Here is a 15,828-nt window from a genome sequence, read left to right on the forward strand (position 1 = left end):
AACTTATTAAAACTAAGCTCAGCTATATAAAATGCTAATCCAGAAGTCTGACAATAAAAATTTTACTGCCTCAGAAAAGTCAGATCTGACACATTTGTCTCAAATCTTCTCCACAGTGCTGACACTGAAAAGTCTCTGCTTCTTCACATGTGTCAACTCATCAGCAAGGATTACAGCAACACACACTATGTGGGGCTGTCTCTGAAGAGGTTAGAAACTGCAGCTTGCTTAGAATGCTGCATGGTGTAGGCACAATGACAGCGCCAATATGATGCTCCTGCCTCTGTGCCCACACCTCTCTCCCTGCACCAAGTCCCTTCCGCTCTCAGTAAGTAGCAGTGATGCTTGCCATCCAGAAGTCAGGCATGCAACACCACCCCATCTTCCTTTAAGTGGCATGGACCTGTAATGGCCATCTTGTCAATTCAAAGTAGGGATGAGTTGACCAATACCTTGCTCCATCCACTGGCATGAGCTGCTGCCTCCTGTGTCCTTTCCTTGTACTCCTTGTAAGTCACTGGTCTGTACAAATAAAGCCAAAACAGAGGATTTTAAGAAGTTAAGCAAAGGCAAAAGAAAGTAACTCATTTCCCCAACAATTTCTGCCCAAACTATAATACTAGCATACACAAACGCACAAAATGTCAGGGTTCTCTGGTTTCAGAGAAGTTGATTTCAGGAATATTAAAGAGATTGTGAGATTAGTTGCCTAATTTTTGTTGAATCAAATAATGTAGGCAATTGATGAAAAAGTTAATACTGGAATACTAGAACAGAATTATTTCAGGAGTTGCCACCTTGATACCACTGTTATTGTTGTTGCTGACTTCTATGGGATGGCTGCAATTAGAAAGACTATTGTGGTGGAGCCAAAACCAGAGCCAACAATGTCACAGCAGGTTCCCCCCATCCCCCACAGCACCAACTGAAAGCCCTGCTTTCTTCAGGGATTGGTTCCACTTTCGGCAGGAATCTTTGTGAGCGATGGGAAGAATTAGAACAACACTTAAGGGTTCTTTTGAATTGGAATCATCCAATGTCATATATCAAGTGATTGACAGGTGGGCAGCAAAAGGTGGGTAACATCTGGATCTGGCCCACTGGTTAGATCCATTTCCCCACCCTGGTTTACCACAAGTCAACTTCAAAATGGTGGTTTCTGAAGCTGACTGGTTTAAACATAACCCTACTTTATGCTAAACACAGTTCTGAGTTCACACAACATGAGCTCTGGTTAGCTAAAAGCAAAAGCTTCTGAACTCCTCCTTCCAGCTGTGCAGCAGGAAGGACAGGTGTCATAATCCTGTCAGGTTGTGGAAGGGGTTTTCAATCTCCAGTGCTGTTCAGGTAACTTTAAAGTACATTTTCTTGAAAACTGTAACAGCTACAGCAGTCTTCCCCAGCCTAGTGCCCTCCGGATGTTTTGGTCAACTCCCACCATCCTTGATCATTGGGCCATACTGGCTGGAGCTGATGGGGAACTGTTGTCCCACAACATCTGGAGGTCACAAGGTTGGGGAAGACTAAGTACAATAACAATTCTTGCTTGTCTACCTACTAACTGAATGCAATTATAGGACCCACTGAGCATGTAACTGAATGCAATTATAGGACTGACGTTGAAATCTGCATACTTACCTGGAAGTAGCCACACTGAACACAGTGAGTCTAAGGTCAAACTGTTGAAACTATTTAAGAGTGGCCTGGTTCTCACACCACATTTAAACAATTAAGCTTAATTATGGGTTAAAGGTGAGCATGCAGCTTGCTGGTGCATGAAGCAAGAATTGTAGCTGCTTCACTCCTCCCCTGCTCCTGCTGCTAGGAGCTAAGCCGTGGTTTAAGCGTTACATCTGAACCCAGGGTCGTGGTTTGTCTGCTTCCATACAAACCACAAGCTGAAGCCAAGGTTGGTTCTTGGTTTACTGATCATGCTTTGTTTGGGGGAAACAAACTATAAGCCTGGGTTTGGACACAATGCTAAGCCAAACTATGGCTTAGCTTTTCACTGTGTATACCAGAACACTCCATGTTTACCTTTAAATCCTAGTTAACTATGGTTTAAAGTGACAGCTAAGCCACCTGATCCCTGGTGATTTGTAAGTTTCCATATGAATATATATTTCTACCTATAACATGGTAGCCAGAACTGAAATATTTAGCCCTACCTGGAAATAAGCTCCTGCAGTTGTTCCAGCACTGATCCCATGTGATGCTACTAGGTATCTTTCCATTCTTTTATCAATTAACCTTTGTATGTTGCTTTTCAACAAAAGGAATACTCCATGTTTAGCAGGGTGTTTTTTCCCCTAACCCACATTTCTCTACTTTTTTTGGGAAAATGCTCTGAGAGAGGGCATACATTTATCAAGTCCAGCTTAAATCTGCCTACTGTCCTTAATATATAAGGGCTGGAAACCGTCATAAGGCTATACTGTAGCTTTTTGAAAGCATCTACATATGCTTACAATAACATACAATCCTGCAGCATCTAGGACGATTAAATAGCTCTCCCACATAGAAATGCTGATCAAGAATCAAATTATACTAAGTCCAGAAATAAGTTTCCACTTGTGTTGCAATTTCTTAATCCAAAGATGCCAAAATGAACATATTAGATAGAAACACTAATGCTTTAAATAACCAAATGATGACTTGTGTGTGAACAGACACCACAAATCAAGCTCCATAAACAGGCTTTTCACTCATCAGCATTAAGGCAAGAACAAACCTTGATTACCACTCATGGTTTGTTTGGAGAGTGTATACCCCGGTGGGCAATATAATCTAATATAAGAACATATATAAAGCTGCTTTAGGCATGGAAATTTGTGTGTGGTTTCCCCTACCCTTTGAGTCTTGGTACCTGTCCTGCAATGATTTAGCATCTTGGCAGCGTGGTAGATGGTCAAAGGACGGCCAATGTATCCAATTAGCTCGTTTGGGCAGCAAGTGAGATAGGTCAAGGAACGGCCAATGGTTAGCTCATAGCTCACCTGGTCCTTACCTGGGGGGCTAACGAGCTACCCTTGCCAGGGAGTGGTCGGACCGTTTGATGCATTGCCAAGGACAGCAGCTCTACGTCTTATCTAAGAGGGCTTAATGAGCTAAGGCTGCCAAGTAGAGTAGCTTTAAGAGGTCAAGATGATCTGTTTGCTAATAGTCTTAATTAGCGCAATGTATTTCACTTTGAATGTATAATCAATCAAGTGCCTTGATGCTTCAGATCAAATGCTGTGATGCTTCGAAGATTATTATTATTATTATTTATTTAATTTGTATCCCGCCCTTTCTCCGAGCAGGAGCCCAGGGCGGCAAACAAGGCACTAAAAACACTTTAAAACAAATCTTAAAATACATCAAGACAAATCAGTGTTAAAACATTTTAAAAACTTTTTTAAAAGGGTTAAAAACATTATTAAAAAACATATTAAGCAATTCTGACACAGACACAGGGATGGTAGTCATAATCTATTATCCATAGAATTGCTTTCATGCTGAGCCTGACATAGAATTAATCATGTATCCTGTCAAGAAGTGATGATCTGATGTAAGATAGCCACCAATCATGTATTTGTCACCATTGTGCCTTGCCAAAGATTTTGCTATACAAGTCACGCTTGTTGCTCAGTTCAGTGTTCACACTGGTCAACGTTCTATGTAAGTGCCTTGCAGTCTGATCCATTGGGTATGCATGCTTGTTATTACTCAATAAACTCTCCTTGTTAGTAAGCCTGAGTCTGTCATATTGATTCCTTGGTATTCTTTTAAACCTGAAAGCCCAGGGCCCGGACAACAGAGAGAAACAAACCACAAGCCCAGGTTCAGACATCACAAGAAGCCAGACTCTGGCTCATCTCACAGCAGCACGGAAGAAGCAGGAGCAGGGAGCCACAGAGCAGGCACTTTTCAGCAGTGTGTACCAGTTTGTTTTTAACTATGCAGTTTAATTTGATGTTAAAACCAAACCATTGCGTGGTACATATTAAATGTGTGCAGTATAAATATTTAGTGTTTATTTAGCATTTTCTCCTTAAGCATGCATGTGTATATCAGCCCGTTATTTCTTAACAGAAAAATATAAACTATCTAGACACTTTGCAGATGTCAAAACAATTCTTCAGCATAGTATGTAATCACACAACCATTTCTTCCCATTATGTGGCAACTCCTTTCACACAACCATTTCTTCCCATTATGTGGCAACTCCTTTCACACAACCATTTCTTCCCATTATGTGGCAACTCCTTTCACACAACCATTTCTTCCCATTATGTGGCAACTCCTTCTAGACAGAAGAACCTAGACTCTGGACCATCATCAATTGCTATGGAACAGAAGTCTGCGGCACATATTCCCAACTTTCCTTACTATTGTTTTATACTCATGTGCATTAGTTATTTGGGAGATAATTCTAGCTGAAAAGCTAGGTATAAATATTATAAAATAAACAAAGTCCAGGGAGGGAGGTACTTTGATCCATTCCATAAGTGTTCATAATATTTGAGATCCATTTTCATGTCAATACTAAGTGCTCAAGGCAATATAGAATTTATAACCCATTTAAAATAATACCTAAAAGCCAATCTAATATGAATTACATTTCAGGCACAACATAAGACCACCAAATTGGACTCATTTAAACAAATCACTGTAAGCACCTTAAAATGAAACACTGTCAGCTGACAACAGAAACTATGTATTGAAGGCATCAACTGGATCTCAGGAGGGAGCTATAAATAAATTTTATCTTAGGGAGATTGCAAAAAATTCCCATGTAAAAAAAAAAGTTACTTCACTCTGAGTCTCCATCTTTCTCCATGATACTGGAAACTGATATGCAACCTCTGAAAGTGGGCATGAATATAATATAAGGTAACAATTCACCAGTGGGTTTCCAAGTAAGAAACCCCATCTGCACTATATATTTAAAGCAGTATTATACCACTTTAAACACTCATGATTTCCCCCCAAAGCTCTTAGGAACTGAGGTGCTGAGAGCTGTTAGGACAGCCCTCTTCACCTCATGGAGTCACAATTCCCAGAGCTCCCTGGGAAGAGGGATTGATTGTTAAACCATTGCAGCTGTGTGAGGGGAAGAGCGCCTCCTAACTCTCAGCACCCTTAAAGTACAGTTCCCAGGATTCTTTGGGGGAAGCCATGTCTTAAAGTAGTATAATGCTGCCACTTTAGTAGTATTGTATAGTGCAGATGGGGCTGGAATACTACAATACCTACAATAAATTTCTGATTTGCCATTCACTAGGGAAAGTAACAGCTGCTCCTTGGCAAGCACTCAAGCAGCCAACACTCAGCTGAGAGACTGGGACTGGCTACCACCACATGAAGGTGCATACATGTCTCTCTGACTCCTTTCTGCCTTAAAGACTTCTTGTCCTTTACAGCTGAAGTCACCGAGAGAGCTAGGCTTGCTGCCTGCCACAGCGGCAGACCATTTTGAGGCAAGCAGCTGCCAGAGTACTCTGTGTCTGTCCTGCCAGCAAACACAATGGGACTACAATGCTTTTGTTTTCTCCTTTATTTTTATACCACCATTCACTGAAAGGATTTCAGGGCAATGTACAGCATATGGCAATCCCAATACACTAAACCAATAACCACATCATTAAAGAGACAACAATGAAATCATAACACATTGGGGTATTAAATAAATTTTAAAATGCCTGGATAAATGCCTGGCACCTAAAAGTTTGAAAAGGAGGTGTCAGGTGCACCTCCTTAGCAAGGGTATTCCAAACCTGACGTGCCACCGCTGAAAAAGTGCTTTCCTTTACATAGTGCATTTTCAACGAGGACGGGTAGCTGGACCAGGGTCTCAGTAGAAGATCTTTAAGACACAGGCAGGCTGATATGGGAAGAGGCACTTATTCCAGGATTTGGGTCTCAGTCTGATTTGAATTTTCACTAGAACCCTGAATTACCAATGCCTATGCATTCTCCATCTGCGTGGCAAAAAGTATTGACCACAAGAAGAGCTGCAGGGAAGAACTGAGAATTCATAGGAAGGCAATAATTTTGGTTTTAAAAATGCTGTGCAGTGATTTTTCAAAAGTGCATGATACTTGGCTGGCCACTTCCATCTCTCCAGATTTTTAGTGTCTGAATTCAGGAGACCAATAAAAACACGATGAAGTAGGCACAAGCAAGCCATGCTCTCTTGACTTTTGTTTTATCTGCTTGGTGCTAAGAGTGAAGGATAAGCGAGTCCTTTATGGCCATCTGTCTGCCCTTTTCTTACAACATGTCTATGCTACAAACTTAATCTGCTGTTTGCATGCTGTGTTTATAGATACAGAGAACATACTATTTAGGCCATTGTTTCTCAGTGAACCAGGACACACCAGTGGGCTTCAGATCATTTTCAGGTGGGCCTCAGTGCTACAGCCTGCCCTGTGCTTCCTCATTTGCCTGCCCCTGATGCCTAGCCATGCCATAAGCTTTTGGCTGGACCTGTGCCAGCACCAACAACTTGCAGGCTGAGTAAAGGTTGCAGGAGACAGAAAAGCTCATCAGAGGAAGAGGGACACCAAGTCTCACTCTGCTGAGGGAAAGGGTCAGAGGAGGAAATTACAAAGTGATATAATACAAGTAGTAGTAATCATCATCATCATCATCATCATAGAACAGAACGGAAAGGATAAGAGAGGAAAGCTGTTATAGGAGGAAGAAGTGACTATAAAAAGGACCTGGAAGGAGAGATGAAAGCAACTGGCAGGGCTTGTTTGTGGGGAGGAGTGGGGAAATAAGGTAAACATTTAGTGTGAAAGGAGAATGGGATGTTATTGGCTTCCCCCATTTTATGGACCTCATTTTACTGGCTCTCGCAAGTTCTCCAGTGTAAAGTAACATATATAATAATCCTTGGTGTGGAGTACAAGCTCATTTTTTCCATTTCTGGGAAGTCAGCCAGCATGCCCACTGTCAAAGTAAACATAAGATTAAAAAGCTAGGAAACCGGCCAATTATTAGTGTACCTGTCCAGGAGACTTGTCCTTGCTGGCTGCAGCCGCATCTTCAGCAGCGCACAGGTTTACAGCCTATTCCAGACAGCAAGAGTATCTGGACAGATGTATGTATGTCAACAACTAGTTGGCCTTGAGCTAGTTAATTCCTCTTATTGTTCTGGACTCCCTAAGGGATATCTCATTGAGGTTTGTATATAGTAGTCCATATAAGCATACATAATCCCTCTGAGATCTACAGATGGAATCTTTTGATAAGAAACTGCTATAAACCAGGCAGAAAGCCCAACACATTTCACCAGCGCTTTTAGCCTAGCCAAAGTCTGCTGTTTACTGCTGATCCACACACCAAAGGTGAGATACTTGCTGCGTTTGAGAGAGTAATGTATGATATGCTCTGTTATGAATTGTAAAATGATTGATGTAAATCTCCTGTAATGTGATGTGTATGATCATAGATTCTGATCCTCTGGCTACAGCCATTGATAGCATTATTTGTGAAGATGACTATGAATAAGAAATAAACAGCATAATACTTGTTAAATCATTCCAATGTTGAACTCCCATTTTTTCCTGATATATCCTCAGTTCTAAATAAAATTTTAGAGGGATCTCCGACCATTAGCTCACCTGTCCCAGACTACTGCTGCTGGTGATGATGCAAGCTTAGGTGAGCACGACGACTGACATAAGGAATCTGAATAGCTAACGAACAAATGGGAGAACCTAACAACCCTCAATTTATGCATTCAAAAGAAAGAGGCCGTTCAGCCGGTTTCAGGGAGAACAGATTACAAGAGATGGGCAAAAATACTTTGACACACATGTAGGGACGGGGGAGGGGGGACATAAAAGAAAAAGCCTTCTCCATTTAAAATCTCTGGATCAGCAAATTCTACCAAAAATGGGGAGCCTGTCATAATACCTCAGGAGGAAATGTCTGTACTTAAGCTTGAGGAAAGCTGAGCTGTGAAACTCCTTGTCAAGAGAAAAATACTGTGACAAAAATATATTAGATAGCTATTGCCAGTAATAATGGCAATAGTAATTGCCAGCTAATTATGCCAAACTCTGCCGCCATCTGCCACCATTTTGTGACTGGCTCTGCCCATACACCATCATTTTGTGACTGGTGAGGCTCAGTAATTTTCATCCATCTCAAGTGAGCTCTGTGGAGAGAACTTTTGAGAATCCCTGATTTTAGGCAGTGCAATCCCTCGAGTGCTCCTGAAATTTACTGTATCTGAGTTAAAATGAACAAAGTCTGGCACCAATAGAGATTTATAATAAAGTCAAATTTATACTAAATGTCTGTGACATTTTTAGAAAAAGATTTTGTTTTAGAAAAAGAATTGTTCAAAGAACTACTTTCACATCTCATGTATTTTCAATATTTACTTATCTCATGTAAGAAGAGCTTACATATAATGGATAAAAGCTCAAATATTTTGTTCTACAACTGCCTTTCTGGGCTGTTAGGACTATCTACACAAGACAAGGAGAACTATCTTAAATAAAAACAGGCAATATAGAAGTGATATTTTGCTACCACTCATTCTAATAATGCAATCTTCAGATCAGACATAGCAGAATCTAAGTAGTTTTTCCACTGCACTGTTTTATGTTCAAATTATGGAAAAATATAGCAGCTCTACATATTCATTAGAAAGAATTAAGTGAAATGGCCCCCTTCCTATCTCATGACACTGAGGGCCTACCGCTCTATGTGGAAAAAAAACCAGACTGACTTACATTAAACACGTGTCTGTGCTACCTCAACGCAATTTCTCTATTACTTCCTATTTGTCCCTCTTATTAAAGGCCAGAAGCGCTCCCACTATGAGAATGGGGAAGTAGTTCCAATAGCTGAAGTGCACCCAAGTTATGTTTGGCAACATCTGGGGTACCTAAAACACAGAGATATCAATATTAGCCCCACGGCATTGTAGTACAGCATCCAGATTTTAAACATTTAGGATGAAGGACTCTAACCTGACTACTGTGTAATAAACAAAAAAGTATTTTGATAGGCATTTACTGCCATCAGAATAAGCAGTGGCTTTGAAGAAAGCTGTTTTCATTATGGTAAATCAATGTTCACAAGTTTAAATTATGGAGACTTGTTATTTCATAGCAAAAGGCAAGTGCATATTTAAAGAAGAACAGTTAATCAGGTTTAGAAACATTTGTGCCAAATGTATTCACATCATCAATATTATTGTTACTGTGAGAATTTTAAAGAGTAAGTACCTTCCCTGCTGAGCAAAGCAAATGAGAACTCACTTGCTAAGTAGGGTCTCTAATGCCTTTTGAAGAGGTTCTTTCAGTTCTTCAAATACTTTCTGTCCAAGATGAGCTAAGCAATCTTCTATTGAAGTTTCTGGGTTGGCAGGACTGAATACTGGAGATGTGTGGCAATCAAAGCCTGTGCTGGTAAAAGCTGAAGACAAGTAGCAGAGAGTTAGTTTATAACAGATTTCATTATTCACTAAATAGAATCACTAAGTCATACTGAGAGTAGACCCACTGAAATCAATAGACTAACTTAATCAGTCATGATAAACTTAATTGATTTCATTGGGTCTTCTCCAAGTATGCCTTAGCTGGATACAACCCTATATTATGAATGGGTGCGTTAATTAGGAATATAACTCAAGGAAACACACAGTATGAGGAAAATACAGATGAGCTAAAGATATCCCTCTGCCTCCCAATGAAATCACTGGCGCTTGAAAGTACATACTTATAATTTGTATAGCATCTTTCAATATAATAATTACCAGGATGGTTCAAAACAAAACATAAAATCATAAATGTACTTAACTTGGCTGAATCATTTTTAAGTCAAGGATGAGGGGCCTCCAGATGTTGTTGGACCCCCATTAGTCCCACCCAGCATAGCTAATAGCAAGGGATGGAATAGCAGTCCGACAACTGGAATGCCACATGATCCCCATCCCTGCCTTAAGGGTATGATTAAAGTTGCAGGTTAGAGGTTATGATTAAAGGTTAGAGAGAATAAATGGCCAAATAGCCTTTTTGACAGGATAAAAATAAATATTTCTAAGACAGAATTTACACTTAAGCAAATAAACCCAATCAAAATCACCATTCCATGAATTTGCGAGAATGTAACTGGGTCCCATCTAAGATAGCTATTGCAACAAGAAAATAAAGCTTCATTAACATATTTATTCACTTGCAGTTTGAACTGTGTATATATTACATTGATTTATAATTTCTGAACATATTTCTGAAAAGTATGCTTTAGTGTTTGTCTGTATTCCTTCCCTCTGAAAACACAAAACACAATTTTTGAGCAAAATGGCATAAGCAACTAAATAAGTAAGCTCACAAATATCCACAGACCTTCCAAAATTTCTTCATCAAGACATTTTAATTCTTCCTCAATTTCTGCTTTAACTTTCTCCAGGACTTCCTTATCTAAAGCTTGTGAGACCACAGATGGATCAGTCACTGAAATAAGCCAAAGAGGTCAGGTAAAAGGGTGGTTCCTAAAGATATGCATATAATGGTAGAAGAACCGCAAATATTCATCAGTTGCAAACACTTAATAGTTCTATCAAACTATCACTTCTCCATAAAAATAGATAGGAGTGACTGTTTAACATCTAGGTCACATTCTCACACAGCAAAACATTTCTAGTAAAGAAAAAATCCATAAGAAAAACAAAGTTGAGATCCTATGTGCATTTAGCTAAGTCCCACCCAGCATAGCCAATGATAGGGGATGGTGGGAGTTACTTCTAAGAAGACATACACATAGTGTTGTGCTATAAAATGGTATTTAAGGTAGTAGGTGGAAGAAATTTAATACAAAAGAAAATGACTTTTTCCAGCAAGCATATGATCTACCAAATTGATGAAGTTATGATCTCCCCAGAGAGTATATATACTCAAAACATTAGTGATCCAGTGTTTCAAAACATTAACACGGTTTCCTTGGAATGTTAACAACCTGTTTTGCTGTTCTAAACTCCAAAATTTGTAGTTCTACAAACCTGATCCTCTAAATTCTGGAGATGTTCTCCTAAAGTTAGTGGCCTTTGTATGTCACAATAAGACACAGTTTGTCTTAACCATGAATGTGCCTCGCCCACCATGCAGGTCCCCACATGGCTTCTCCCCACATCCCACCCCCTGCATGATGCCTGCATGGCTCACAAGCCACTGTATGTTTGACATGCTGTCCAAACCCAGACCATGTTTTGTTGCAAACAAACTACAAGCAGTAAGCCAGAAACCAGACCTTTGGTCTTACTGCAAAACAGTATTCTATGTCAATGTAAAAATGATAGGTTACCGCCACTCATGGTTTGAAACAAATGATGGTCTAGGTTTGGATGGCATGACAAGCCATATAATGGCTTGCTTGAACCATGCAGCTGCTGCACCAGGATGGGGGGAAGGAATCATACTGGGAAGTATAAACTGTGGCTTATTATGACACCAGCCCAAACAATTTGCAGGCCTTCAGTTCAATTCCTTCACCACTCCTATTTAACTTAATACATAAAAATATATTTTTTAATTTCACTTTTCTTGATGCTTGACTTTTTGCTAGGGGACTCACAAGACAAATAGTTCACATTGACAAACAGAACTTTATGCATTCACTCCACTAGAGAAGCCCACATGCTTAACAGTCCTTACTTGAATATCATGTCCCTTCTAACAGATTTTATTATTGATATTAAGGAATTTGGATGGCCTCTAATGTGCTTCTCTTTCCATTTCCAGAAATGATTTTGTGGAATATGACAGGAGGATTAGTATGGCATACATGTGCTACCACACGGACAGATTCACTTGTTCAATTATCAGCCAAGATTTAACCAAACAGACAAATCATATAATGCTGAAGAGCAAACCTTTTAGGACAAAACAGCCTGGGAATCCCCCACAAGTCAATATAAGTAGCATGCCAATATTTTTGTCCTTCAGGCCTTCCACCTCCCCCCAGCAAAGAGAAGTTTTTTAACTGCTCACATCTCCTTTTCTCCATTTTTAAATTATTTCATTAGCTCTTTTGCCCGTTTTAGAAATTACACCCCCCTTCTACAAAAATGGATATAGAAAATTAAATAACAGAAAATGCAAACTGCCCTCCAGGGCGCATAATTACCTACTGTTAGGGAGAGGAGCTTGGTTCTAGAGCAAACAATGACAGCAGCGTCAAGAGCAGCAAGCAGAATCACTTCTATTCCCTTTTAAGATACGCCATACTTATCTGATCTTATCAACTCTCAATTCCTGCTGTACACATCTAAACAATACAGTAATACCTCAGTTAACCAATCCTCCAGGAAGGAAACTCCTTTTAAGGAAGGCTTTCTTTAAGGTAAAACTGATCAGTTTTGCTTTGCTATGGATAAACTTTCAAGACTGTGCCTTTATTTTAAGGTGAAACTGACTAGTCTGTGTCTTTGGTTTGCTATCAATAAACTGATAAGCCTTTGCTTTAAGGTAAAACTGACTAGACAGTGCCTTTGCTTTGCTAGGGTGAAACTGACAAGCCTGTGTGCTTCCTTCTCATTAAAGAGATCTCTTGTTTTCTCTCCCAGGGCTAGGGAGGGAAGGTTCCAATATGATTCAGAGGAGGAGAAGGAGGGGAGGGGGAGCGAGGGGGAATGGATGGGTGCCAGGTAGGCACTCTTTAAAGCTCCTGTTGAAACTACGCCCACCCTATATGAGCTGGTGTAGGAACCTATCCCATGTTATTCCAACTCTGGCACTAAAGTTTCTGTTAAGGTAGTAATGTCCAGGAACACATCTACTTTGTTAACTGAGATGTTACTATATATGAAAAAGAACATAAACATCCCCTGTAAACAACCACTAGAATCCCCTGTGCTCTTTGTAGCCACCTGTCCAAACAACGCTGCAGAATGGGATAGACTGAATAAGGCCAGAACTAGGTATTGTTAGTGATGTGTCTCCGGAGCTTTGACCTGGTGATAGGTAGGCGCTACAACTCTTCCTTCCATGCAGCAGTATCACAACTATCAAAATCACATTAAAGGAGAGAAAGCTTTGTCTGGGTAACAGAGAAATTTATTTTGACAATCCTTTCAAGTACACAGGAGTACTATTTAGATACCTCATGTTGCATAATCAATGCTTTCCCATTTAAGTATCAACTTTGCATTCAACAACACAAAACCATTCTGTGGATCAAAAACTACTCTAATTCAGTGATTATAAAGGAGACAACACAGCAAATATTAACTGATTTTGAAACTGACTTGATGTATAGACAGCAACAAGACACATGCCTAATTTCAAAGACTGGTTAATCACAACGTTCATAAACAAGTAGAACTATTAGTTATATATTTCTATCTTCCTCTTATTTCCAAAGCTTTCAGAAAACAATGTAAATGCCTGCCCACTTCCCAAGAAATAAAATAGAATATATTGTTCCTCAAGTGATGCCCTCTGGTTAATCTAAGAGCAGCACTGCCAGACTTCACTGGAAGCAAAATTCAGCTGTATTGCATTGGTTCCTCAGAACATTTCTCCTAAAGGACTGCAAATTACTGTATTATTATTAGGGGTTCAAACTAGTTCATTACAGGAAGGTATTTCAGTATTGAGCTGCAGAACAATGTGCTCTGCTTCAAAGGTATACTGTGACTACAGCACAAAACAGAGTCTTGACTTAATGACTTAAATATTATCTTCTCTAACAATGACTTCAATATTATCTTCTCTAACAATGACTTAAATATTATCTTCTCTAGACACAATATTGAATTGTGTACCTGCTAAATAATTCATAGTGATAACATCACACTCCCTAATTGAACTAGGGAGTTCAGAACAAATGCCACTGCAGTCAAGGGCCCAAAACTGAATCCACATTAAAAGACGGTGATGATTGGAGACCTAGGTAAAACAGAACATAGGGTTTTGCCAGCCTGTCCTAGGCAAAAATCACACTTCCTCTAAAGGATCAGGTTCACAACTTGAGAGCACACATGAATTGATCCTGCCTTGTCTCCAGAAGAGATCTATGCCTCTGCCTAAGAATCAACCCAGATGCCAAAATGACCAAATACTTCGAGTGGCAACTGTAGCTATGATAAAAATTTCCTGTGAGGATGACATAACCAGTGTTGTTTACAAACATCATCATTTCCAGAAGATTACAGAGGAAAATATAATTTATCAAACTGAAGCTGCAGAAAAGCAACACATGAATATCGAACAGACAATGCTGTAGTTACCTCAGAGAGCCTTTTTAATGAAGGAAAAATCTACTTAGAATGTTTCAGCGGCAGCAGCTTCTTTATGGGACTGACTAGGGCAAAAGCTGTCATTTTTAACTAAATTGTATTTTTCCCATTGAATTTTAGTGTAATGTGTCCTGAGAATTTTATTACAGGATGGTATACAAATACTACTAATAAATAAGTGATGAAATAAATATAGCTGGTATAGTGCTTTCTGCCAATTTTGGCTGCTTCATCAGCAGGATATACTCTTGGGCTTATCCTTCTCACATCTTATTTGCCCTAACATGTACACACACAGAGAGAGGGGGGGCAACAGGTAGACAGCAAGTTCTGTGCTGTTTCTATCACCGTTTGTGGACAGTTAATGGTAGAGGTTTTTCCAACCTCAAAAAACAAATACATTATCTACACCTTCTGCTACACACAGATGATTAACTTAGGGGCACAATTAAGAAGAAAAGTGTTTTTTTTAAGATGAATACACTGAAATAAATACAGTATCAGTTAAAAATAGGTGAAGATATTGTGATATTTCAATCAATATCCTCCAGAATGTCTTGTGTTTCTGGTATATTTTATTGTTTAACAAAAAAAATCATATGTTTTTCAAATTTTGAAACATATCTTTTTAAATGTAAATACCCAATTTTATAGCTAATTATATTCAAGAGAAGAAAATATACATTACCTTGAGTTGGCGGAGAGTGCTGCTCTTGAGGCTTTTCCTGTGACAAGAGTCCCAAATAGCTGAGGACAACATATTTTGTTTCATAGTGAAAACCAACAGGCACAGTAGTAGCAGATGCCATTTGGTTGGCTTCCAATATCTCACAGAATTATGGGCAATGTAATTTTCTCTGTTGAATATCTGAACATGGAAAAATCAAAATTCAAAAAACATAATCAGAACCATGTTATTCACATGCGCACATAACAAAAGCAATTGCTCCAGCACATATTTACTAGAATACCACTGGTTCACACATCAACATACAGAAAAAAGGGGGGCAAGAGGAGACAATCTTGAGTGGAAAAGCCATCTAAACATTTCAGCAAGTTGATTGACATAAGGTTTGTTGTTAATATTAAGTATTAAGCACTATCAAATCCAAAAATTTACTGAAAAGTTTATGTCTGCCAGTGTCATCTTAGCAGAATTATTTTTAATACTTATGAAAATAACATTGGGTTGTATCCAATGCTGCATCAGCAGGGTCCTGCTGGTGCAATAGGACTTCCATTCCTCTTCTCCACCCTACTCCCCCAAAATCTGCTTCAGAGGATCCCCTAACTCTCTGGAGCTGATTTTGAGGGTGTGTAGGATGAATACACTGAAATAAAGGGGGGAAAGAGGAAGAGGAAGCTACATTGTGTGCATGAAAGTCCACTGTACCAGCAGATCTGCAGCACTGCATATGGCCCACTCTCTTTAACAAACTTGGCAGTCATATTCCAATCAGTAAGGCAGTGAAACAGAGCCACCCGCAAACAAGGTAGAGGTTTCTGTATCCTAAAGGTAAAGGTGTCTCCGCACTTATAGTGCGAGTCGTTTCCGACTCTTAGGGTGCCGTCTTGCGACGTTTACT

The 15,828-nt window shown here is 39.5% G+C and overlaps 1 protein-coding gene across 5 annotated transcripts in view; it reads right to left on the minus strand.

The window, feature by feature from the left end:
- BCL2L13 (BCL2 like 13) overlaps nt 1-15,828 on the minus strand; it is a 64,802-nt gene that overhangs the window by 37,333 nt on the left and 11,641 nt on the right. For 3 of the 5 annotated variants that reach the window (XM_061638578.1, XM_061638581.1, XM_061638579.1), the window contains exons 2-5: nt 14,931-15,110; nt 10,353-10,460; nt 9,267-9,423; nt 453-522 (exon numbers count right to left, since the gene is read on the minus strand). In XM_061638578.1, coding sequence (XP_061494562.1) covers nt 453-522; nt 9,267-9,423; nt 10,353-10,460; nt 14,931-15,051 — 456 coding nt within the window. In that variant the 5' untranslated portion in view covers nt 15,052-15,110. Of the gene's footprint in view, nt 1-452; nt 523-8,735; nt 8,891-9,233; nt 9,424-10,352; nt 10,461-14,930; nt 15,111-15,828 lie in introns of those variants that run through there. The other 2 variants (XR_009764360.1, XM_061638582.1) reach the window with 2 other exon arrangements.

The sequence above is a fragment of the Rhineura floridana genome, chromosome 8 (assembly GCF_030035675.1).
Source record: "Rhineura floridana isolate rRhiFlo1 chromosome 8, rRhiFlo1.hap2, whole genome shotgun sequence".
Lineage (NCBI taxonomy): Eukaryota > Metazoa > Chordata > Lepidosauria > Squamata > Rhineuridae > Rhineura > Rhineura floridana.